Source organism: Rhinopithecus roxellana, chromosome 9 (genome assembly GCF_007565055.1).
Source record: "Rhinopithecus roxellana isolate Shanxi Qingling chromosome 9, ASM756505v1, whole genome shotgun sequence".
Taxonomy (NCBI): domain Eukaryota; kingdom Metazoa; phylum Chordata; class Mammalia; order Primates; family Cercopithecidae; genus Rhinopithecus; species Rhinopithecus roxellana.
Genome location: NC_044557.1, coordinates 7,726,707 through 7,754,616, shown reverse-complemented (window position 1 = coordinate 7,754,616; position 27,910 = coordinate 7,726,707). Strand labels below are relative to the sequence as shown.

The following is a 27,910-nucleotide window of genomic DNA, read 5'->3' as shown; positions in this document are numbered from 1 at the left end:
CCGTGTTAGCCAGGATGGTCTCAATCTCCTGACCTCGTGATCCACCTGCCTCGGCCTCCCAAAGTGCTGGGATTACAGGCGTGAGCCACCGCGCCCGGCTGGTATCTGCTGTTTTAAGACAACCAAATATATAAAACACCGTACCTTCAACAAAGCAGGAACAGCCAGATAAGGAGGTGATAATCTGGTTTTAAAAGAGCAATTTTTGCTTTAATAAAAAGATGAATTGTAGCAATCCTTTGGATAGCAAGCTTCATTTTCAAAGTATTTAACACACAACGAAAGATCTAAATACAATCCTTCTAAAATACATTTATTAGGTAAAATAAGATCTAACTATGTAGTCTAATCTATGTCAGCAGCCTGAAGCAATGCAATCTGACTACACGATCTGGCTTGAACCCAGATAAAACTACTTGAGGGGGTACTAACTATTGCCAAGCAGAAGTACTAAGTGGGTTCCTCAAGTAATCATGTAGTAAATGCAGCTCCAGGTTGGCCAGGCCCAGGAGCTAGAACTCTACTCTTTCACTCCTGGCAGCCTTGTCTGTGTTAATGGAGTTGCCAGAGCTTTCTTTTTTATCAAAATGCCAATGGATGCCCACATTAGCTTCCAAGACACTGTCTGGGATACTAACAGAACTCCTAAACAATCCAGGTAATTTAATATCCTTTTCAAACAGTGTTTTACACCACACCTATCCCAGCTTCTCCCAAGATAAAGAACTCCTCTACTGATCGCTTAAGAGTCTTAGGGAGGACCAAGAAAGTGAGAGACTGAGGGGATCCTGACCATCTGAAATTTTACTGTTAGAGTAAGTAACAGGGCACATAAGTATTCAATTAATATTTGGCATGAAAACCACAGAACTGAGGATCAAAAGCACTACTAACAGCAATAGAGAATCAGAGAGCAGAGGTCACACATCATCATCATCACATTAAGATTTACTATTAAACAGATCTCTGTGAGATATTCCTTTTAAATAAGTGATAGAAATGCTTTCATTTAAATGCCATATTTCATAGATTCTAAGATGTACTTTTATCACATCTTTATGCAAAATCAACTGGCATTTTATAATCAAATGAAGTTTTAAAAATTGTAATTAGAACTTTTTCCTTTTTACTGATACACAAAATAGTAAGACAATGGTAAGTTGCACAATAGATGCAATATAGGTGGCCCTACTTTTGAAATGGGTTAGAGGACAATTACTAAGTATCTACCTTACCTCAAAGACAGAAATATTATTCTTTCTGTAAATCTCATTGGCAGGAGGATGGAACCAACCACATTTCTTCATGTGCTGCTGCAGAATAGTTCTACTTTTCATATATTTTAAACAAAATTCACAAAGATACAATTTGGGAAGCCTGTAAATGATAATCAAACAAAAAGACAGGGCTTTATATTTTAGAGAATTTCAAACTTGCACAATTATCATCTTTTTGCCTCTCATTACTACCCAGGTAACAGGTTAAAAAAAAAAAAACAAAAAAACTGCATATGCAAAAATATTGGATGGTAAAATGACAAAATATATAATTCAAATAAATTACTGTATCTTGTCTCATATTAAGTACTGAGATGAAAAGAAAAAATTAATTTAGTTGCTATCAATTTGGATAGTTATGCTTAAAATATTACCCTAGAATTAAAGCAAATAATATTTGCTAAGTAGGTTAAGACACACAAAAATGTTTGGTTTATGTGAAGACCACAACTATTTTTTCAAGTTCCCACTCTGAAAGCAGCTTTTAAAATATAATTACAATTTATCTGTAAACATCTAACATTCTACTAAAGTTTTTCCCAAGGTTTATTTACGGAACACGAATCCTGCAGGTACTAAGGATTTCATGCTCAAATAAGGGCAAGAGGGCACATGCTTTTTCCCATCTTTCCTGGGGGATTCACAATGTGCATTAATTCTTCCCATATAATCTCACATCTTATTTTTATTTTTTAAACTGTCATTCAATTCAGCACACTAAAAGCTTCCAAGGAACTTTCGTACTATAATATTACTAAACATACAATATTGTTTTTCAAAATCTCTAATGTTAGCCACACCAATACAACTTGTAATTATATTATTAGTACAACCACTCCAAAATTAAGCACTGAGTGAAACAAATAATGAACTGGCACTATAAAGCCAAGAAGCAGGAGCTAAGAGCATGGAAAGCAATGTGTCGTTGGCTACTTTGTTTCCACTGCATTCTGCCTCAAGCCCCACTATTCAGGAGGAACCACCAGATGAAGAGGTTTTTCCATCTTCACCACCAGAGCTACAAATCACAGAATGAAATGGCTCCTTATAAACTTCATCATCTAATATGAGCACTAAATGTATTAAATAAGTCTTACAGGTGACCTATAACTGGGAGACCACCTTCCTGAATACCTGGATTCTGAGTAATTTCTTCTTGAAAGGAAGAGGAAGAATGAGTCTCCTTATGTAGATGTAATGGGTGGCACCTCCCTCCCTAACTGTTTTACTTACCTCTTACCTGTGCTAAATTCTCAATGAGCAATCTTAACTTGTCACGGCATGAAGATACAGAAGTAACACTATCTGTGTACAGTTTCACTTTGAGGGCTAAATATTACAACTAAATACTTCCTATAATACGAATCTGAGAAACTAAAAATTTTCTGCTTTTTAAAGTATTTTTGTAAAAATGATAGAGTAAAAAAGTGACAGATCATTTACCAAATCATGGTAAAGATAAATGCCAACTTTAACAGCATCCAATCCAACTGTTAGATCTCAGCACAGAGACATGAAAATAAAGTACCATTTATGTTAATTAGCTAGATTTAGTTGTATTTCATAATGTGTATATTTCAAAACATCATGTTGTACATAATATATGCAATTTTATCTGTCAATTAAAAAATAGAAAATATTCAATAAATGCTAATTACTTTTCTGGAAACAGAAGGAAGAGAGGGGAGAGAGGAAGGGAGGGAGGGAAGAAGGAAGGAAGGGAGGGAGGGAGGGAGGGAGGGAAAGAAAGTACAATTTATGTCCTAAGGTCTGTGAGAGAAGGCCAAAAATGTTTAACGCTCTCACAGTAACCAAATTGCTCAAGAAACATCAGGAGAAATAAAAGCTCTGAGAAAATTACTGTCAAGTCTTCTCCAGTAAATGAAGAGTTCATGCTACTTCCTTAGAATGGCAAGATGTATGGCATGTATGGCATTTAATTGATGATTAAAAAAAGAAACAACTTTCGTGAACCTTATTATGTGAAAAATAGTAAACTGAAAACAAGCATTGTGATCTACTTTACTCCAATCCAGTTCTCGCTGAAAACATTTTAAAAGCCCCTTACTTTATTAGAACCAAGCCCACTGGGATGACACTGCTAATCTAAAGGGAATCATCTGGAAAAAAACTACCGGAAAACCAAAATATTTCTAGTAATATTATAAACAACTGCTGTTCTCTCACTGAATACAGATCTATCATAAAGAAAAACATGAGACTACATGAAATGAAATGTATTTATAAAGACTATGAATACTCCTAGCCCTGGAGAATCTTGTTGGGGGCTGCTTTTAGTGATCTTCTTCCTGGCAGGACCTAGGTCTCAGCTATCAAATATGTAGCTGTACGGTGGTTTTGATCAACTGTACGTGAAGTGTCACCTCCACACTGGAAGTTTATTCTAAAGTCTGCCGCAATGCTGACAACCCAGCCCATGGAACCAGGGCTGTGCTGCAGCTGGGCGTGCTTCTCTAACTTCTAGAATGATGCAATTATTATTCTCAGGAATTTCTACAGTACTTTCTGGCTTCTGAACATGGCCCAACATAGTAGCAGTTTGTGCAGTCAACTTGTAGCAAATTTTTAATGTAACAATACAATTTATACCAAATATTACTTAAATCTAAGATTATGGTACAAGTCAAGTGAGATCAACCTAGATATACATGCTACATGGAGTAGCACAGGCCCAGTGGTTAATGGTTATGGCTATGTAGTAAGAGAGAAGTGAGCTTCAAGTTCTGCCACTTATACACTGTACTGTCTGGAACCAGGTTTGCAAAATGAAGACAGTAATATTCATCTCACAGAATTACACCAGAGATGCTTAGTCCAGTACCAAGCTCAAGGGATGGTAATAACAGTTGCTATTACTTAACAATTATTATTTGTATTCTTCTTTCATCAATTTTACTCAATAATTTAATAGCCAAACGCATTAGGGATCCTATTTGGTTTCTTCTTCAGTAACTGGAATGATGAGAATAATCAAACTGGTTCTAGTGAAAATCTCATAATCTAAGAATCAAATAAAGCCCAGAGGAGAATCAAAAGGCAGAGGAATCTTCCTAGGCTACTCTATCACCTAGGAATCTGCCTCTTTAGGATCTCAAAGCAAAGAGCTAAGCTCTAAGCAGCACAGGAGCAGAGGGCATCCCATGATGACAATTTCTTTTGCCTTAAGACCATCTATGTCATGCTCTTAATGGCAGAGTAGGTTTCGTGATGAACTTGTCTCTGCCATGTGTGGGCACCACATGGCACTGTGGGAAAAATTCATAGTTAAAACTCTGTTTTACACTCCATAATGTCTGAGACTTAATCACACTGCTCCAAATGAAACAGTATTATTGCTTCATTGTTTTGTTTTGATTTTTAAAGACAGGGAAACAAGATTACTTACACAATGCATACACAAATATTTGGATATGAAAGGACATTCCCTAAAGCATAATCCCACTTCCCAAAAGAGGTTGTTCTTGTGATCTTTTCCTTTTTGTTTGCTCCTACTGCCCTGTTTTTGTACGTTACAGTGTTTAAAACCTTTAATGAGAAAACAACTTATAAGTAGTTTAGCACAAAATAATAAATAAGCAGTAACAAAATTAAGAATAGAGGTTTATTATTTGGAAAATGTAAGATCTCCAAACATTTTAGTCACCTCAAGTTTCAAGTTCACTTAAATAAATATAATTTTTAAAAAATGTAACCAAGAGAACTATGAATATAAAGACAGAAAAAAGTCATAATTACTCAAGAACCTATTAAAAATTACAGGATATTTTCTAATTGAAAACTCAAAGAACCCTACCCAATGGATGAAAAAATATACAGAAAATGTCTAAAACTGCTTAAGGAAGTTGATGAACTTTATAAGTTCCTATCCTGTTTCTGCTTTCTACTGTTTCCTACTATACTTTTTTAAGTTATTTTTTGATGGCATTATTTATTCTTTTACTGATAACTAGTCTCCTCACACCTCTTTCTAATGAAAATCTCACCAGAACAAAAGTTACATTTTCAATGAATCCTTTAAACATCTATCTTAAAAGACAACAGTTTATTATTCCATTCTCATCATTCTCTTGAATGATTACAGGCAACATGTCCTTGGCATATTTCTTCTCAGTCATACAAGATCTTGGCTATTCAGAACTCCTGGGGAGTAATATATATTATACATAATACATATATGTATAATATATATACATGTACAGTATGGAAATGCAAATACAGTGTAACCTTATCTTAAAGTCAGATTAACTGTTGTCAGCTCATGATACCATGTGCTGCCTTGAAGACACACCAGTGTTTGGGGACAACTGATCCTACAGTAAATGGCCCTCAATTGTTGTGTTTCATGAGCTTGTATGTTAGCTTCCTGGAGTTTTGCTTTTTCTTCTGTTTTTGTTTGTGGTCACTTTGAGGTCGCTGTCTGAAATGGCATTCTTACCCCTATTTTTCTACTTCAACTATAGACTAGAGAAGCAAGTTATTATATGGAAAGAAAAAGTAGAAAGATAAATGAGTTTTACTCGGTGGCCCTTTTAACAACTATACTGGCCTATTCCTAGTTTCTTGGAAATAACCCATGTTAAGGCACTCAATACATTGTAAAGTACTGAATAAATTTTGCTAATATTTTGGACAGGCAATGCTACTAAATGGGTGAAAACTTACAGGATGAGAATATTCTGAACATGTATTTAACCCACAAAGCACCATGACGTATTATTTCTTGTAACACCCTGCTATACGGGAAACTGAGGCATAAGTAGTTTATAGATTAGAGAGCATTAATGTCACTACTGCACTTCAATTAACTAGTATTTAATTTTTTGATCTCATCTTATTTCATCTTTTAATTTTAACCATAAAGAAAAAATATAATAATTGACATTATTGAGCACTTACCATTTTCTAAGTGATTTACATGCTGTAGCTCATTTAATGTTCTCAATATCCCCACGAAGTAAGCACTATTACTATCTCTGCTTTACAGATGAGGAAATTGAGGCACAGAGCAGTTGGGCAGCTTTTAAGGTTACATAATTTGTCAATTTCAGAGCTGAGTCATGAGACCACTTTAGCGCCACCAAGCTGGTGAGTGATCAATGATTATTAATATATCTGGAAGCCCAAACTATTTATATATAATTTTACACCATTTGTCCAATTTTTTCTGGGAAAACACACCATTTACTAAGTTTGCCAAATTATAAATATTCAGATCAAAGGCTAATCAACTGAAACTTTATATTAATTTATATATGAGTCTCTTCTCTTTTTCAAAATTCTTAGTGATAGGAGTGAAGACAAATTTCTCTTAAAAAAAAAGCATTCCCCTTTTATTGTGACCATGCATTTGGGTTTCTCATTTTAAACATCAGCGTCTGAGAGGTTACAGAAGATAACATCTAAAGCAAACTGGGATGAAGTGGCTGCCAAAGCTGCTGCTATTATTACGGACATTTAAAAGCCCCCAGTTTCCTCAAATGTCAAGGATAAAGTGGACTCAAACATCTTCAAGACTTCAAAACACCTTCCAGTTCCAGACTTCTATGGATCTCAAAACAGAAGGTCAAGGGTCTCTTAAAACATACCTTGAGTATTCTTGAGGATATGGGGAGGAGTACCAGGTGTGAATTTCATACTTCCCAAACTCAATGACAGAGGGACAGCGGACTTGTGGATCAGGGGGACCAGTCACTCCAACTTTCTGTGCAGTCAAGAAATACATTCAAAAGTTAGCTAAATTAGACACACTGAGATAACAAAGTTCTGAATCTAAATGTTGTCTTCTCAGGACTCCAAAGGAGAAACACAAAAACAAAAACAAAGCTAAAACAAGCTAACATATTTTGAAATAAGTTATATTATTCCTTAAATAGAGCACCCAGATGAAGAATAAAAATGCTAATAAATCTCTTGGAAACAAAAGCATTTGGTGTTCCTGCATTTCTACATTTAATAACACTAAAAATATTTTCCTCAACTAAACTCACTCTTAGTGACTTAATATTAAAGAGACACTGCTAAGGCCGGGCGCGGTGGCTCAAGCCTGTAATCCCAGCACTTTGGGAGGCCGAGACGGGCGGATCACGAGGTCAGGAGATCGAGACCATCCTGGCTAACACGGTGAAACCCCGTCTCTACTAAAAAATACAAAAAACTAGCCGGGCGAGGTGGCGGGCGCCTGTAGTCCCAGCTACTCGGGAGGCTGAGGCAGGAGAATGGCGTGAACCAGGGAGGCGGAGCTTGCAGTGAGCTGAGACCCGGCCACTGCACTCCAGCCTGGGCGGCAGAGCGAGACTCTGCCTCAAAAAAAAAAAAAAAAAAAAAAAAAAGAGACACTGCTGATACTTGGAGATACAAGATAAAGAACAATTTACAAGTAAGGGAGAGGGACACTGCATATCTGCTGAAGTCCTACCACACTGACTCTGCTGACAATAATGGAGATGCCCTACTGAACACATAAGCACACAAAGGATGATTTTCCAGTTTGGGAAAGTAGATATTTAAGAGAAATATAAAAAGAATCAGACAAAACAAATATCAAGAGAGTCTTCATTTTATACTATGCCTAAAATTCCCTTCATTACTAGCTCTGCATAGATTTAACCAAAGAAAAAGATAGTCTGTTATATATAGACCTTCTTTTTTCTACCTTCTCTTTACCATGAAAACAATCTATACGCCCCTCATTCCTGCAATAATCTGAACTACATTATCCAAACAGAGAATAACTTTTAAAGCCTTTATGACTTCCCTGACTTTCCAGATCAGAAATTCAAACCTAAGTACGTAACTCAAGAAAACGAAGGCTGTCAAGGGTCTTAACACATTAACTCAAGGGCAACGTGACTTGCTCTGCACCCAATCTAGCAACAGATGCATATACACACTCATGTCCATGTGTGTGCATGCAGATTTATCATGGATGCTCTATAAATACTAATTGACAAGCAAAAGACAAAAAGTTTAGCCTAACCAAATACAAGTATTAATAACTCTTCCCCAAAAGGACAACTGAAAATATCCTTCAATTTTATGCTTCAAAGACCACTAAGAGGGCCGGGCGCGGTGGCTCACGCCTGTAATCCCAGCACTTTGGGAGGCCGAGACAGGCGGATCACGAGGTCAGGAGATAGAGACCATCCTGGCTAACACGGTGAAACCCTGTCTCTACTAAAAATACAAAAAACTAGCCAGGCGAGGTGGCGGGGGCCTGTAGTCCCAGCTACTCAGGAGGCTGAGGCAGGAGAATAGCGGGAATCTGGGAGGCGGAGCTTGCAGTGAGCTGAGATCCGGCCACTGCACTCCACCCTGTGCGACAGAGTGAGACTCCGTCTCAAAAAAAAAAAAAAAAAAAGGCCACAGAGATTAGTAAAAATTCCTTGTTAGAGCACACAGATACACACACATATTTTATAACAAACTAAAAAGAACAGAGATTTTTATTCATTGGTTTTACATAAATTCGTTTCTGAAAAAGAAGTCTCTTCACCACTTCACCATAACTCATTAGAGAACTCTGGTCTTTCTAACCGTTCTCTTTTATAAAAGGCCAAGGGACTTAACTCAGGTTTCATACTGGAATGTAGCCAAGTGAAACCTCAAGCTCTTCCTTAGACACCTCAAAACAAAAGACAAACATCTGTTTGTGGGATGAATTGTGTTATAACACCAACAAGTACTGGGGCTCCTCCAAATACAAAAACAAAAAACAATAAAGAATACATAACACAGGGTTAAAGTAAGATTTCTTTCATTTCTCAAAATCCAAACAAAACTTTGTAAAAAGATTTTTTAAAGGCTGTTCTTGAAACTACATTCTAGAATCAACTACTCTAACTCATAAAGTAGTATCTTTTCATCTATCTTCACAACTCAAAGTAGTAACAACAGTATAGGAAACTTTCAAAATAACCAAATACCAGAAACCAGATCTAACTTCCTGAGGCAAGGATCAGATAGAAAGCCCGAAAGTCAAGGTCAGGCACCTGCTGCAGCACTGCCTGTTGTTTGAGGGTGTTCCCATCAGCTGCCAGCTGCTCTTCTAGGCGGATGCCCGACATGAAAGTGGATATCCAGTTCCAGTACAGCTGTTTGCACATCACCACAACTATGCACGTCTGTCCAGAATGGGACCTGTGGAAGGTTCCCCTCTGCCCACATCCGCCCTTAACCTTTGCACGGTGAAACGCTCCTGCACATGCGCTCATGTGCGAGCCCGCCTCCACTCCCAGTTCCCCTGAGCAAGCCTCCACAGCAAGGGTGTTTCCTCTTATGAAGGTTTAAAAATTAGCAAGGCTCTCTACACAGGGAGGAAGAAATGGCTACCTAGAAACCACTCATTCCAGTCCCAACCAAACTCAAACTGTCATATCGGAACTATAAGGTTACCTTTGCTAGGTTATTTTATTTTAACATTTCAGCCAAAGTATGTTTTCGTTAAACATGTTACTTTCCAAAGCAGCAGGTGTCTAATATAAATAACCAGGGGCACAAAATATATTTAAATGTTTAACTCAAGTTCTGCCACTTCATGTCTTCCTCATCTAAATATGCCAAATTCTTTAAAAGAAGACATATGTTCCAGGCCAGAACTGACCTTTTAATCTAAGATAACTAACGGGGGGGCGGGGGCGGGGGCGGGGGGGGCAGATTAAATGCACCAGTAATTGGGCTAAACTAAAAGAAAACTTTATGCCTACTGCTAGATAATAAAGCTTTTATTACCACTGGTTTATATGAAAAGATTATTACTCTTCTACAAAAAAATTAAGCTTCCATTAAATGACTCATCTAACTCCAATTTCTAACATTAAAAAGGCCATTCTTGCAGTATCTCCAACTATGGATTTGGTAGGGACACCAAAATTGTGTAAATAATTTAACAATTTTTGTAAACACAGAGCTGCTGCCTTCCCCCATCTGTCCACTGGAGCACTCTCATTTGCCCTTACCTCTCCATTCCCCATGGGGGTGTAATGTTTTGAGGAGAGAGGGGGGTAACCCTTTATTATCAGTGTGAGGCTAGGAAATATGGGGAGAAGAGATGTCTTTTTGGCATTTGAACATTTTCACACAGAAACACTATAGTAAGTAATTCCATTCATTAGGGATTAAGTTACATGATGAAAGAGGTATGAAAGAACGAATTTACATGCTCCACAACAGAGAGAGCATGAATTTAAGGATTAGAGCGAATCAGCGTTTGTGGAGCACCTACTGTGCTAGACTCTGACTTGAGCCTTACGTCATTACCTCCTTTGGTCCCCACAATCCATCCTTCAAAGTAGAAAACAATATACCCACTCTGCAGATGAAAAAATAAGCCTCAGAGAGGTTAAGAGGCAAAAGCACTAGGGCAGGAATGGCAAGTGAAGCATAAAGACAGAAAAGAAAGACATGGGTTGAGATGTGACGGAAGTAGAGATAGCCCTCAACTAATTCTTCCCTAAATTCCCAAAGTTTGTAAGTTTTTAAAACCTGGAACATGGTTTTCCAAAGAAATGAAGCTACAAGTCCACAAACTCTTAATCCAAAACCCTTGGACTAGAGTAGAATGTGTTTTGGAATTCTGATATTTTCTGATTTTATAGAAGCATTAGTACATACATGTGTACAGTATGTGCATGTGTATAGCCCTAGTAGGATTTGGGGCAGCACTCCATAATCAGACACACTAAAATTTCTTTAGCAAAGCATACGAATATTCACATTAACTGGCATAAGTAAGGAATATAAATAGTCTCATGTCAGGTCAGATCATGTTTTGCCAGTAACTCGGTTCAGGTCAAGTGGGACCTTATTGCAAAATGAGTTGGAAAAAAATTTCTTTCCGTTCTCCAAAGAAGATATACAGATGGTCAATAAGCTCATGAAAAGATGCTCAACATCACTAATAATTAAGAAAATGTAAATCAAACCACAATCAGATACTACCTCACACCCATGAGGATGGTTATTATTTTTAAATGTAGAACACCAGAAAATAACAGATGTTGGTGAAGATGTGGAAATACCAGAACCCTTGTCCCATTGCTGGTGGGAATATAAAATGGCACAGCTGCTGTGGAAAACAGTATGATGGTTCCTCAAAAAAGTAAGCAGAATTACCACATAATCTAGCAATTCCACTGCTGAGTATAGCCCCCAAAGACCTGAAAGCAGTTCTTTGTATATGGGTATCTATTTGTACACCCATGTTCATAGCAGCACTATTTACAATAACCAAAAGGTGGAAACAACCCAAGTATCCACTGATGGATGAATGGATAAACCAAAAGTGGTACATACATAGAACAGAATATTCTCCAGCCTTAACGAGGAAGGCAATGGTCGGGCGCTGGTGGCTCACTCCTGTAATCCCAGCACTTTGGGAGGCCGAGGTCACGAGGTCAAGAGATTGAGACCATCCTGGCCAACATGGTGAAACCTCAACTCTACTAAAAATACAACAATGAGCTGGGTGTGGTGGCACGTGCCTGTAGTCCCAGCTACTCGGAAGGCTGACGCAGAAGAATCGCTTGAACCTGGGAGGCAGAGGTTGCAATGAGCCAAGACTGCACCACTGCACTCCAGCCTGGGCAACAGTGCAAGACTTGGTCTTATTAAAAAAAAAGAAAAAAGGAAGGCAATTCTGACACAGACTAAAATACAGGTGAACCTTGGGGACATTACGCTAAGTGAAAGAGCCAGACACAAAAGGCAAATATTGTATAATTCTACTTACGGTACCTACAGTAGACAAATTAATAAAGGCAGAAGACAGAATGATGTTTACCGGGGCGGGGGGGGATTCGGAGTTGTTTAATGGGTACAGAGTTCCAGTTTTGCAAGATGAAAAAGTTCTGGAAATAGATGATGGTGATGATTGCATAACAAGGTGAAGGTCTTTAATGCCACCAAATTGTAACACTTAAAAATGGTCTGGGGCCAGGTGCGGTGGCTCACGCCTGTAATCCCAGCACTTTGGGAGACCAAGGTGGGCGGATCATGACGTCAGGAGATCAAGACCATCCTGTGAATGGTGAAACCCCATCTCTACCAAAAATACAAAAACTTAGCCGGGCATGATGGCGAGCGCCTGTAGTCCCAGTTACTCGGGAGGCTGAGGCAGGAGAATAGCATGAACCCGGGAGGTGGAGCTTGCAGTGAGCCGAGATCGTACCACTGCACTCCAGCCTGGCCAACAGAGCAAGACTCCATCTCAAAAAAAAAAAAAAAAAAAAAAAAAAAAAAAAAAAAAAAAGGTCTGGTTAGGCCAGGCGCAGTGACTCATGCCTGTAATCCCAGCACTTTGGAAGGCCAAGGTGGGTGGATCACGACATCAGGAGACTGAGACCATCCTGGCTAACACGGTGAAAGCCTGTCTCTACTAAAAACACAAAAAATCAGCCGGGCATGGTGGCAGGCACCTGTAGTCCCAGATACTAGGGAGGCTGAGGCAGGAGAATGGCGTGAATCTGGAAGGCGGAGCTTGCAGTGAGCTGAGATGGCACCACTGCACTCCAGCCTGGGTGACAAGAGTGAGAATCTGTCTCAAAAAGAAAAGAAAAGAACAGTCAAGTCTGGTTAAAATAACTTTTATGTTGCCACAATGATTTTTTTTTCAAGTTTTCAGGACTCCTTAGATTTCAGAATTCTGGATATTGTGACCTGTATAAACATTGATACCTAGCTAAGCCACAAATGCTCAAGACACTATATACTACTTCCTATCTTTCCCTTTCCCTAAGCCTTTTTGCTCTATACTCAGACTTCTCTTCATCCATCTCCTTTGCTAGTTCTTTTACTATAAAATATTGACAAAATCTAGAATTCTGTCCTCGGCCATCTTATCTTTTCCATTCGGAGGACCCATGATCCAGTGTTTCCATCAGTTTTCCACTCTCCTCACGCCCTCCTTTCTCTCTACAACAGCTTAGATTCTAAGGTTTTTCCCTGTAATTCCACCCTTTGCAGAGAACTTTAACTCTCTTGCTTCTCTTCTAATTTAACAACAAAATCCTAACCCCTATTAAATTCAACTCTTCACATAATCCAAGTTATTACCTCAATGTGAACATGGGTGGAGAAAAACAGAGAATCACGCTACCCAGTCTCACATTACACTCCTACCCACAAACCTCAAGCAGGTCCTGATGCTTCCTACTCTACTCTCCCATTCTGAAAGACAACTGCATTCTTTCTCCTCTGCTCAAGCCTCCAACACTGCTTATTCCACCACCTTCACTTTCAGCCAATGCTTTTGCTTCCTATTGCACTAAACTGGACAAAATCAAAAGAAAACTTCCGCAATTTTTCCCACCCACATCGGTCTGCCTCCACCTTTGTGCCACACATCCTGCCTTTCACCAATACAGTGGATAGAGATTGAGCTCCTGAGCCTACAGCTTCCCATGAGATAACATCTTCCTGCTCCCCAGCGAAAGAACATCACCCAACAGTTCCCCCCCATCTTCTGCATCATCAGCTTTTTTCCCTCTACCAGGGCATTCCATCAGCATACAAAAGAGCTGTTATTCCTTCCATATTAAAAAAAAAAAAAAAAGGGCACGGGAGGCATGGTGGCTCACCCTGTAATCCTAGCACTTTGGGAGGCAGAGATGGGCGGATCACAAGGTCAAGAGATTGAGACCATCCCTGGCCAACATGGTGAAACCCCATCCCTACTAAAAATACAAAATACAAAAATTAGTTGGCAGTGGTGGCGTGCACCTGTAGTACCAGCTACTCGGGAGGCTGAGGCAGGCCCTTGAACCCAGGAGGCAGAGGTTGCAGTGAGCCGAGATGGTGCCACTGCACTCCAGCCTGGTGACAGAGCAAGACTGAATCTCAAAAAAAAAGGGTATCTTCTTTAGCCCTCACAGCTCTATCCAACTCTCCCTTTCTCTGCTCCTAATTACTGTAAAAAACCTCAAAAGAGTGGCCACATATTACTACTATAACCAATTTCTCCTTCCATTCTTTCTTGAACCCACTCCAATTATCTCTTTCACCCTCCCCTGTCCCCATCATGGAAACAGTTTCTCAAGATTACTTCCTTGTTGCTAAGCTGGACAGTCAATTTTCAGTTCTCATCTTACTTGGTCTATTTGCAGAATTTAAAAACTGATCCTTCCTTCTTACAACACATTCTTCACTTAGCTTCTAAGGAACTACACCTTCATGGTTTTTTTCCTACTTCACTGGCCATTCCTTCTCAGTTTCTCCAATCTCTAAAAGTTGGAATAACCTAGACTCAAAGTTCTTCTCTTCTCCCTTGGTGATCTCATCTAGTCTCGTTTTTCAAAAAACAACCTACTTGCTGGTAAGTCCTGAATTGAAATTTTCAGCCCAGACCTGTGTTCTGGCTGTGTTCAGACTGTGTTCTGGCATCGTCTCGAATTCCCTGCTTTCACAATGCATCAACATATCCCAATGGGTCTACCTTCAAAACGTAATAGGGAATTCCAATTCCACTACTACCACCACAATCCAAAACACCACGTCTCTTACTTCAATAATTTTAAGAGTCTCCTGAAGTTCTCCCTGCTTCTATACTGCCCTCCATCCCCCACCCCGACCCCCACCCTGCCTCAATCTACACAGGAGCCATGTTAAAACAAAAGTCACTCTTCTGCTCAAAACCCTCCCAGGGTTCCTATCTCATTCAGAGTAAAAGTCAAAGTCCTTACAACAGCCAAGAAGACCCTACAAAAGCCAGCCTTCCGTTACCTTTCTGTCCTTGCCATCTGCTATTTTGAGTCTTACCTGGCTCTAATCACATTGGCTTCCTTGTACTTCTTTGATCATGCACAAATCGTGACTCAGGGTCTTTGCATTTCCTGTTCCTATGCCTGGAATGTTATTTCCCCGTTACCTACGTGTTTCATCCCCTCACCTCCTTCAGGTTTTTGCTAAATGTCAGAGAGACAGTCCCCAACTAACCAATTTAACATTGCACACATTAATCCTCTCCCTCTGAATTCTCCCTCTTCCTCCCCTGCGTTTTCTCCATAACACTACCACATGGCATACCATTTATTTTACCCCATTCCAACCCAAACTAAACTGTTAGCTCCCAAGAGTAAGGAATTTTTTTTTAAAATGTTTTGTTCACTGCTAAATCTTTAGTGCTTGGAACATAGTAACCAGTACTCAGTAGTATTTATTATTAGATAAATATTATCCAAGACAAAAACTTTATCAACAGTCACCTGTGTGCTGGTAACATGGCAAATCTCCTACCCAAGGTCTCCTGTATATACATGTAACACAACCATTTACCAAAGTTCTCCACTTTAGATTTCACACAGTCCCACACCTATGTAAGCATGGTCTCTTCTTCCATTTAAATATGCTCCTCTTCCTATATTCCTACATGTAATATCATCATCTACTCCAAATAGAACACTAGAAGACCTACTTGGTTCTGCCCTCTCCTTCAATCCTAACTCCCAATCCAACAGTAGTCTTTTCCATTCTATCTTAAGTCTTTCTCAAAATGATTATCTATCTCTGTCTCCTATCTATCTCTTCTACCTTCATTTAGGCCCTAGTCACTTTTCATTTGGACTGTTGTAATCATCTGACTGGTCCCTTGCTCAGGTGTTCTCCAATCCATTGCTCACAGTATCACCAGAGTTGAGTTTCTAAAATGCAAATATGTCATCCACTTTTTAGAAATTCTTTAGCAGTTCCCCAAGAGCTATTGAGCTACTATTTAACTACTTGAAAGAACTACTTTACCTACAAGATTAAGTAAAAACTCCTTAATATGAAACACAAAATCTTCATGATCTAGTACCTTTCCAATCTCATCTCTTGTTTGAACTCCAACCAACTACACACAGCTCCAAGAACACAAGATTTCTCACACCCAAACTTTCTACTAGAAATGCCTTCTCACTCTTCTCCAATAGTAAACTCTTACTCATTCCTTCAACACCCTACACAAATGTCACCTCCTCTACGAAGACTTAAAACTGTAGTTAACCACAATAACTAAAAATAGAACAGTAACATCCCTAGATGTCTTCCTGTTCATTCTCACTGCAACTTATGCATATCTCCATAGTAATACTATATCATAAATTAAGCAGTTAAGAATTAAGGCCATGGTGTCAGAATACCAGGGTTCAAATGCTGACTCTGAAACTTAACAATTTATAACTCTAGGTAAAATAATCCTTCTAATGTTTCCGTTTCTTCATTTGTAAAATAAGGCCAAGTAATTAATAACAAAGTTGCATTAAATGAAACAAATATATAATGCTGAATATAGTATTTGGCATACAGTAAGAGGGTTATCTATTACTAATCACATGGCTTTAATTACTCATTTATTCAATAGTCCCCCTTATCCACCCACTGGGAACACACTGTTCCAAAACTCACAGTGAACGCCTAAAAATTGTAGATAGTATTAAATGTTATACAAGTTGAGTATACCTAATCTGACAATCTGAAACCTGAAATGCTGCAAAATCTGAAACGTTCTGAGCACTAATGACACTCAAACGAAATGCTCATTAGAACATTGCAGATTTTGAATTCAGGATGCTCAACTACTAAGCATATGATGCAAATACTCCAAAATCTGGAAAAAAAAAAAATTCAAAATCCAAAACACTTCTGGTACCAAGCATTTTGGATAAGGGATATTCAACCTGTATATACTATGTTTTTTCTTATACATCCATACCTATGATAACATTTAATTCACAGATTAAGCACAGAAAGAGATTAACAACAATAACTAAAAATAGGACAATTACAACGATGTACTGTAATAAAAGTTACGTGAATTGTGGTCTGTCTCAAAATATCCTACTAGTAGCACAGTATGCACCCTTCTGATGATGAGGAGGAGGAGGAGGAGATAATGATGATAATAAAATTCAGACCTTGGTTAACCAAGGGTGACTGAAACCATGGAAACCAAAACCATATATAAAAGGGGGATTAAGAGATAGGGTGATTATTGGCCCATCAGATCAACAAATATTTGAGGACCTACTACATGCAAGTCACACTGTGGAGATGATATAGAAAACATAGTATCTGCCCATAAAGGTGTTGCAAGACAGGCAGTCCTTGTTTTTGATGGCACTGTTGATGGAAACAGGTACACATAAGAATTGTGTCCTTGCTTCTGAGGTGACAGATTTGACTTTAGTTCTGATATGCATGGGTTTTGTGTGTGTGTTGTAATGAAACTTTATTTACGAACACTGACATTTTTCACATAATTTTCATATGTCCCTAAATATTATTCTTTTTATTTTTGTCCAACTATTTAAAAATATGAAAACAATCCTTAACTTGTAGGTCATACAAAACAGGCCGTGGATGGGACTGGGCCACGGGCCGTATTTTGCCAACCCTAACACAGGTGCAGCAGTTTCTAAGCTGTATCTATGCCCTCAAAAACGACTTTCGGCATTACCTTTATGAGTCTTTTTATTACTCAAAACATCCTCTTATCTAGCCAAGATGAACTTTCCCAGCTGGCTTAAAACCACTTTCTTTATTACAGTAAGCCAGAGAACCTAGAAGTCATCTTTGATCATCTCCTGTTCCTTCAATCTACCTTAGTTCGATAAGCATGGGTTTCAGTTAACATTGCACCATGCAAAGTGAGGAATGGATGGAGTTTAGTTTGAGATAAAACAGGGTGGAACATCTGTTGGGCAATGGTAAGTAATACATTGATTTACTAGTATTAAGCTGCATTTTGGAGGGTTTTGAAAGCTAGTAACAAGATGCTAGTTTCGGCATGACAGGATTTTAAGGTACCCCCATGACATCTTTTTGCTGTTAAGTGATTTCTCTTTGATATTGCTGAAAGTAGGCATGGGAAGTGGGGGGATGTTTAGTGTGTTATTTACCCATTAAACGTAAGTCACATATTAAAGGCTGCATAGATGTATTTTTAGTTCACTGGATAATTTAGTACAACATTACTTATTAAGATAGTAGTTAAGAGCCTGGGAACTAGAAAAAGCTAGCACAGTTCAAATCCTATCTCATTGAGACACCTTAGTTGGGCAAGTCACTATTAGATTTGTTGAAAAGATTAAACGAGTTGATATTTGCACAGAACTTAGAGCACTATGCCATTCACGCAGCGAGTGCCAGATAAATGTGAGTTTCTGCTTGCTATCTCAGTGGCAGGTTCTTGGAATACACAGATAATATATCTTTGCCCTCCAGCTGGAATTTTTTATAGTAGTCTCCCCTTATCCCCAGCTTTGCTTTCCGAGGTACTAGTTATCTGTTGCCAGCCTCAGTGCAAATTTTATCATCTGACACCGTCAGGGGAGTGAGTACAGTACAATAGTACAGTAAGAGATTTAGAGACTACATTCATATAACTTTTATTACAGTACACTGTTAAAATTGTTTTATTATTATTTTATTATGCCTACTTTATAAATTAAACTTTAGCATAGGTATGTATGTATAGGAAAAAACACAACACAGTACATACAGGGTTCAGTACAGTCCCCAGTTTCAGGCATCTACTGGGGATCTTGGAGCGTATCACTGGTGGGTAAGCAGGGACTCCTGTATAGTAGTCATTTCTTCCTCAAAGCTGAAGTTAATGTTGTTTACTCCATCTGATAGGCCCTAGTTCTCTCCATCTACCTAAATCCTGATCATTCCTGAGGCCTGCTGCTTCTGTGATCATCTCAGATTGCACCAATTTTCACACATTTTAGTATACTGTGAACATCTGAGACAAGTCTGAATCATTGAATACAGCAATGCACTATGTTTCGTTGGTACTCTAAGCTACTGTCTGCTGTGTATCTTCCTAAGCACCTTTACCTACCTGCATTTAGCACATGCCTAATGATTTTGCTACTCCCATAACATCCTGCACACAGAATAATGCAGGATGTTACTGTGATTAAGGGTACAGAATTGGAAGTCACACAGGCCTAAGTTTTAATTTCGGCTGCACTATTACTGGCATAAAAACTTACAGGAAGTCACTAAACTAAAAGTGCTGGTTTCCTCATATGTAAAATGGCATAACACCTCTACATCATGGGATTAATAAAGTTGTTGAACCTAGCTTACTATATTTTTAATAATGATTTAATTCTTCAAGCAAGGAAGAAATTTTAATAACCCACACAGATTTCAAAAATGCTCTGAAACTTCCCAGAACCACACAAAAACCAAAGGAATCCTTCAAAATCAGAAAGCATTAAAATTTGTATGAAAATACAATGTGCTCTTTGATATTTTATGTAAAAATCTTTCTATATATTTCAAGAAGGCTGTCACGCTCCACGGGAATGAACTGAATACAAATGCTTCTTTCTACTGATAGAGCCTTTTAAGAAAAGTAATTTCTCCAAGCTCGTAAGATCATAGTTGAAATAAAATTCTACAACAAAAACCTATACTACTAAATTTTTATGCTTCCACTTTTGTATCCAGAGGTGGCTCTTTTTCATGAAAGTGTATGTTGTATAGATAATGATGGAACACAGTACTAGGCAAACTACATCCATACTTACCCTACTGCCTGCAATAGTTTTTTAAAAAAATCAAAACCAATGAGTGGCTGACTCCTTTTGATATAAATCTTGCTCAACATTTCAATTATCTTTGACTTAGATAATGTTCCATGCAAAGTTTGATTATTCAAGATAGTCCCTTCCAGACTATAAGCTCTAAGAGAACAGAAATTATGTCTTTCTGATAGCCCCTATACATAGCATAGTTTCTAGAACATAGCAGGCACTCAATAAACAATGTGTTATTAGTTGGATGGATTCTAATATTGATTCCTTTATCATATGTCTTTTGCTGATGCTGCTGTAAGACTACCAAAGACCCTGTAATAAAATCTTCCTCCAAAATTTTTGAAACACAGGTTCTAGCAGCTTCTAAGCTATATCTATGCTCTAAAAATGACTTTCTGCACTGTATTTATGAATCTTTTTATTATTCAAAATGTCCTCTAGTCAACATGAACTTTCCCAAGTAGCTTCAAATAACTTTCATTATTAAGTCAGAGAACCTGGAAGTCATCTTTGATCATCTCTTGCTCCCTCAAGCTACACAGTAAACTCATCACTAAGTTCTGCTGATTCCATCTCCAAAATACATCTAAATCCATCCACTTCTCTCCCTTTTCTACCACCACCCCTCTAGTCCTAGCTAACACTTTTCTCATCCTGATCACTGGAAAAGCCTGCAAAGTGGTTTCCCAGCTTCCACTTTTGCTTAATTCTAAACCACTCTTTATGCAGTAGCCAAGAAAAAACATTTTTTAATAAAATTGATCTTGCTGTTTGCTAAAAACCATTCAATGTCTTTCCATTGCAATTACAATAAAAACCCCAATCCTAACTTCTGGACTTAGTCTATTTCCCCAGCTTCACCTTGTGTAACTCTTCTGTTCACAGTACTTGAGTTACACTGAACTTCAGTTCCTCAAGTTTATCAACTACTTTCACTCCCTTATATGTTTACATAGGCAGTCCCCTTGTCTCTGAAATATTCTTCTCTAGCTCTTTACTCTGCTGACTTTTGAATAATCTTTTGGAACTATGTATAAATTGTTACTTCTTCCCTTCTCATAAACACTCCAACCCCAATCCTCAGCACCGTAGCCCAGCTCGTCAGAATCCCTCACTGCATTCTTATTTCCTTCCTACTATCAGTTTGTAAGTACAGTTTTATTTTTATAAGTGTTTATTATCTGTCTATTTGTGAAACTAAAAGCTTCATGAAGGCAGAGTCTGTGTCTTTTTGTTTGCCCTATAGTGCTGGTACCAAAGAAGGTGCATGATGCTAATGAATAAGCCTCATGGAGAAATAGCAACATCATCAGAATTTCAGGGCACTGCCAACAAGAATAAGCATGAATTAGACTTCCAAGATTTAGCTGTTTATTTCCTTGGTGCCAACACATACACAGACAATCCTGGGTTTAATAAAATGCTAGAAAGAAACATAGGATTAGCCCAATTACCATCAATAAGCATTTACACTGTCTCCCCAAGCCTCAGCAGGGCTTAGCACCTCGTTTAACTCTCTTTGGTCATCCTTCTTGCACCTTTCTATTATTTCAACCTCTGCCCCATTTCTCCCAGAAGAAAATTTCATTCAATATCCTCCATTCATTAAGCAAGTATTTACTGAGGCTTTACTATATTCCAAGTACTCAGTAGACAGCAGTGACCAAAAAGAAAGTCCTCGTTCTCAAGGCACTAACATTCTAGAAATAAAAAGTTTAAATTCAAGAGGTGATAGGTACCATGCAGAAAAAGCAGGCATGTCAGGGGACAGAGGGACAAAATGGGCTGTAAGCTATCTTCGTGTGGGAGTCAGGAATGTCTCTCTGGTAAGATAACATATGAGCAAGACAAATGGAATGGGCAGTGAACCTACCAAATCATTGACTCTAGAGGAAGGGCCATCGAGGCAAGGTGCAGCAACTGCAAAGGCCCAAGGCAGGCGTGCTTGGTGTGTTTGAGGAAGAGGCAGCGGCTGTGGCTGGAGTAGCCTGAGAGCAAGAAAAGCAGCCAAAGAGGGAGGCAGGCACAAGATCATATACAGCCTTGGAGATGAGAGAACAGACTTTTTTTTTTTTTTTTAATTCTAAAGAAGACCGAAAGACATGAAAGGTTTTCTGGGCAAGGGAGGAGTAAAATCCAACTTACGTTTGAAAATAATTACCCTGGCCTCCGTGTAAAGAAAACAGGAAGTGGGGTAGGGGCAAAAGCAGAAGCAAGTTTAGTCTGGAGGCAATTATAGCAGCCTAAGCCAGCGATGACGGTGGGTTGGCAGTAGCAAATACAGACATATTCTGAAGGCAGAACCATTAGGATTTGCTGATGGACTGAAAGTGAAGTATGACAGAGAAAAAAAAAAAATCAAGATGACATCTCTGTGGTCCTAAGCAAGTACAGGATAGAGCTACCATTTACTCTCGTTTACCACTAAAAGCCAGGATCTATGGCTACAACAGTAAGAGACTAGAACATCTTGCTATGGCCAGAAGTAAATAAAAATGATGATGATGTGTTAAAAGGACACAGAAGCTTCTAGAAAGGAGTTCCCGTCTGCCTAAATCTGGAACAATTTAAGCATCAAAATAAACACTAATATAGCAATGGATTATAACCCATAAAATAATCTATGAGTTTAAATAAAATGAATAAATAGGAAGAAGAAAAAGCTTCTTCTTACAGTAGAATGCCAATTAATAAATGCCAAAGAAATGATAGAACTAGAAAATAATGTTTGGCCACCAACAAAGTAAATGATTCAGGCAAGAATCATCTCTGGATGCTAAATGTGGTAGATAAAAGTTTGATAAAAAACAGGATATTTGCATTTCTGTCTCAAAATATGTGTCCCCAAGATATTTAATTATAGCTAGAAAGTAATAATGTTAGAGAAGAAACATGGACACCACCTAAACCAGGTGGTCACTGTTAGCAGCACTTGTGATGAGAACTTAGATATTACATGCCTTCTGATTGTGACACACTGAGGAGGACACAGCACACCTGTGGAATTTTCTAAGCATGAAAAATAAAACAAGCTCAAAGTGATGACATTCTATAAAATAAATGATCTGTGCACTTCAAAACTGTCAAGGTCATGAAAGATAAAGACTGAGGAACTGTTCCCAAATGGAAGGAGACTACAGAGACGTGATAACTCAATTAGACAATAGTGCTTCATTTGTGTTAAATTCCTGATTTGACAACTGGACCATGGTCATGTATGAGAACATTTTTGTTTTTAGGAAATATACCTAAATAATTAGGAGTAAAGGGATATTAACATTATGTCTGCAACTTACTCGGGGGAGAAAAAAAAAAAAACAACTCTTTCAGTCAGGAAGAACATAATTACTGCCTTCTTTCAGTTCCCACTGAAGTCCACGCAGATTTCTACTACAGTACCTATAATAACACATTAGCAGGAAAGGAAACAAGCTTTGAGGGCAACTTGCTCAAAGCAGAAGTTAGTAAACGACACATCAAGACCTGAACCCAGGTCCATCTGACTCAAAGCTAATATTTTGTTAAATCATAATACAGCAGAATGCTGAGTAAATGTGTACTGAGTATTTGTACTGCTGTTTTATATTTTCAAAAGTACTCACAGAATGACTGACATCAACAGTCTATTCACCACCACTGGGTCTCTTACTACGAAGAGTTTTCCCTAGAACCCTCAGCATCAGCCTTAGAATTTTTTTTTTTTTTTTTTCTGAGATGGAGTCTCACCCTGTTGCCCAGACTGGAGTGGTATGGCATGATCTTGGCTCACTGCAACCTCCACCTCCCGGGTTCAAACGATTCTTCTGCCTCAGCCTCCCGAGTAGCTGAGACTACAGGCGCGTGCCACCATGCCCGGCTAATTTTTGTATTTTTAGCAGACGGGGTTTCACCATGCTGCCCAGGCTGGTCTCGAACTCCTGACCTTGTGATCCACCCACCTCGGCCTCCCAAAGTGCTGGGATTACAGGAGTGAGCCAGCTACCGCACCCAGCCTAGAAATCCTTCTTTTCAAGATAAGAGATAGAGAACTTGGCTTACATGGTACATTTGTTGGTGGCAAAGAAGGAAAAGACAAAAAATAAATGAACATAATCTGGAAGAGCCTTTATGATCCGGCCCCTGCACTTTTCCAACGTCACCTCCTGACATTCTCCACACCCTATATTCTTTATCCTGAGCCATTTTAATTCCCACAATTAAGCATGTTTTCTCTTATCTTCAAGTCTATTCCATCTTCACTTCTGTTCCTTCTGATTATATAAGAACCAACTCTCTACATACCCCTTTAAGGGATATGCACAACTCCTACACATCCTTTAAGGCCCCTCAATGAATCCTCCTCTGACCTCCCCAGGCAGAAGTAGAAGTTGGCTTTCCTATTCTCCCAAAACACCAAGTATTCTATAATTGAACTTTGCATGTTAATGACATTATTTCTTCAGAAATCTCTTGTATAGTTCAGGGAAAGAATTCAGTCATTCACTGGCATCTCCAGCATCTGGCACATAGACTCTTTGCCTATATAATCTTGCCATGTGTCACAAAGAATTGCAATTTTTTTTTTTTTTTTTTTTTTAAGACAGGGTCTCACTGCCACCCAGGCTGGAGTACAGTGGCATGATCTCAGCTCACTGCAACCTCCACTTCCCCAACTCTAGCAATTCTCCTGCCTCAGCCTCCTAAACAGCTGTGACTACAGTTGTGCACCACCATGCCTGGCTAATTTTTCTATTTTTTGTAGAGATGGGGTTTTGCCATGTTGCCCCAGCTGGTCTCAAACTCCCGGACTCAAGCAATCCACCCACCCTGGCAAAGTGCTAGGATTACAGGCATGAAATATTTCTTGAATTAATAAATATGGGTGCTTTATTATCACTCATGAGAAGCCTGTCTTTTGTTTGTTTTTGGTCAAATCCCAAATTCTTCATATAGTAAGACAAAAATAAACCAAGCTTATTTAATACTGATAGTCAAAGCCTAGTCAAAGCCATGTGCTTATCTGCAAAACCAAAGCAGTTATCCTGGGTTTGAAAGGAATATTATAACCAGCAGAACTACATATACACACAAACCACCACTATTCTGAGATTAGGCAAACTGCTGTTAGTGCTTAACCCATAATGTAATTAATCTGCTGTTTCTCAGCCATGAACAAGTTGCTTGATTGTCCAACCTGAATATCCAACCTGAATATCCAACTTTACCTGCAGTGCTTGTTCTTGGATATCACGAAATAATTCCATATCTTTCTCAGTCATGATTTCCTGGCTCCCAAAAAGTCGCTCCTCATTTTCTTGTTTGCCATCCCAGCCATCCTGATTGTCTGCATATAAAAAAAGAACTCACATGTTAACTATCCTCAGATTAATACATTAACTAGAAAAAATTTCAAGTCTTTATTTAAATTTGAATAACTTAATATATAACAAAGAAGAATATAGCATTAAATTGACTCCTAGAAGAATACTACTCAATAAATAATATTTATGTATTAAATCTGCCTTATAGTGGAAATCCTGAATTGTCTTAAAGCTTCCTAAAAATATTATATAACTAAATTTAAATTTCATTAAAAGATTATATTTTAATACACAGAAAGGCAGACAGAAAAATGGTATAAGGAATATAAATTTCATTTTGAAACAGTATAAATTTGACACTTTTAGTATAGGTTTAATGCATTAATGTTCAAAAAAACCTCTTGAGCTACCTTAACTGATGTCAGAAGTACTAACTCCCATCACATTCTGGGTGCCCTTTTAAAGCACAAACTCCACAAACCTGAGGATAACAGATAATAATCATCTGGGTAAATATGAAAACGTATGATAATTATCTACAAAATGATGGAACTTCCTCAAGTGGGCAAAAAACTAGTGAAAAGAGTATTTGGGAATTACGCAGATCATTATTCTTTGCAGTTGAAGATGACACTGCTGATGGGCTCATTTGCTCTTTTTATAAGTATGGCTGAAAAGACCAATTGGTGACAGTTCTTCTCAAGTCAACTGCACATATAGGCCATTTATTGCTAACTTAACACAAGAAGAAAAAGGTCAAGGACTCACCGTTGACAACATTCCCAAACTGGAAGAAAAAAGTACAGTCTAAAGGTACTATGTGACTTTAATGCCCCCTAGTGCATGATGCAGGCACCTCTCTAATACAGCATTCGGTACTTAAACTTTGTAATTCATAAAGAAAATGACAGAGCCTATTAAAGCAAATGCTCACACCACTGCCTAAAATTCAATATTGGTTCTCCATATACTTGATCCATTTGCTCTAACAATTTCTATTTCAAAAGCTTTCTAGTAATTTTTCTAATAAACCATCTCCAGTACAAAAGGTTAATTCAAAAATGTCTTTCATTTTACTTTGAGATTCTTTCCAAGTTTAAACGGATTGCATATTTTCTTAGATAAACATGCTCAGACCAGGAGCTTATCTGCAGGCTGATAAAGACATGAAGAGTCTTGAATGCTTAAAGAGTAATTAGCTGATCATCACTATGGTGAAAGACCAATCAATAAAGCATACAAAGGGGACTCTAACAATTACAAGGACTTTCTCTCCTGCACTGGACAATCAACTACTTATGAAAGCAGGAATGAGAGCAGTGAATACACTCTCCCTTACCAAGGAGACATTCAGGGAGGAAACCAAGGTCAGGGAATTCTCTTGCAGTAGATGAGACACTACAACTCTGGCCTTTGTGATCCAAAAGAGTTCATTCTCATTCTACTTTCTTCAAGCCCTTTCTACTTCCTTCACAGGGTTAGTTTCTCTAAATTCAAGGCTCAGCAATAAGGCTATTTTAAGCTTTAATTTATTAGACAGTTAATCAAATTCTTATCCTCTGACTTGAATGATCTGCTACATTATTAAGTCCTCTCCACAGATGTTTTCTACTTTGAAAACTAGGGAACTTAGCCTGATACACAAGCAGCCTGGAGCTGTTGTTCTGTCTCTCCCTTTTTAAGTGCAATCCATGACTTACAACTATATTCGTCAAGATCTGCAGTAGAAAAGTCAATGACCTCATCACATCTGCATATATTTTGGTCTTTTCTTTATGCTTAGATAAATAGCATTTTACCCAGCTCTGTTCTTTCCAGTTTCCTTCCTGGAATAAGCAGGCATCACAACATTCACCATATGATTTCTTTAGTAATTTATGAAATGTAAAGTAATCCTCAAGGTTACACCCCAAGTTTCTGTAGGCAGATTCTCTGTGGTTCTATAAAAAAGCAGCTTCCTTTTGCCTAAGAGTTCCTATTGTCCCATTCTGCAACTTTATCTCCATCCTCTAAATTTCTGCCATAGTTACCACCTCAGTATCATCTACATGTTTTTTTCAATGTGTTCTTATATTACATAACCAATTTTTTATAATCAAATATAAATCTATTATAGATAATTAGTGTTATCCCAAATAATACATGTACAGAATACAATTTGTTTCTAAGTTTGTTCTAAACTCTTACCTGTGGGCCAATCTGAAGTGCTTGATTTCCTGTTGCCCCTCTTTCTGATTCGATATTGCTCAGAGTAATCCACCACTTCCCCACGAGCTTTCCGCCCATCAGGGGAAGGGGTAAAAAATTTGGTAAGGCCATCAATGAGCCCTTTGGTTTTCTTGTTGAACTTCAAGGAGACACTGCTATCTCTGCAGAAGTCCAAGCCATCTATCCGTTCTAAATATCCTTCTTCTGATGATGATGATGCTGATTGGCTGGAAAGAGTGATTTTTCGTTTCCTACCCCTTCCAGGGCCAGTTCGAACTTTGCTGAAGGGACCTTTTGATCTAAATAATAAAACAGGGGAAAGGGTAACTATTAAAAAAGATACTTATAGGGTTCCTATTTAATACATAACATATAATTAGTAAGTAACCTATACCTTTATTAAAATCTATATTTTTAAGAATATTCTGCAAACTATAAATAGTACTCTGAATGAAAATTAAATATTAGAAACATCTATTTCCAGGAAGCCTACTTATAGTGCAAAGAATTACAGGCCAGGAGTCAGAAGACTTGTTCTCGTCATAACTCTCTCTCTTAACTAGCTGTACAACTTGGACAAATC

General features: G+C 38.3%; 1 protein-coding gene across 2 annotated transcripts in view; it reads right to left on the bottom strand.

The window, feature by feature from the left end:
* Positions 1–27,910, bottom strand: part of KAT6A (lysine acetyltransferase 6A) — a 124,702-nt gene that overhangs the window by 18,349 nt on the left and 78,443 nt on the right. For both annotated transcript variants that reach the window (XM_030937396.1, XM_030937397.1), the window contains exons 7-10: positions 27,307–27,626; positions 25,024–25,142; positions 6,884–6,999; positions 1,236–1,377 (exon numbers count right to left, since the gene is read on the bottom strand). In XM_030937396.1, the coding sequence (XP_030793256.1) occupies positions 1,236–1,377; positions 6,884–6,999; positions 25,024–25,142; positions 27,307–27,626 (697 nt within the window). The remainder of the gene's footprint in view (positions 1–1,235; positions 1,378–6,883; positions 7,000–25,023; positions 25,143–27,306; positions 27,627–27,910) is intronic.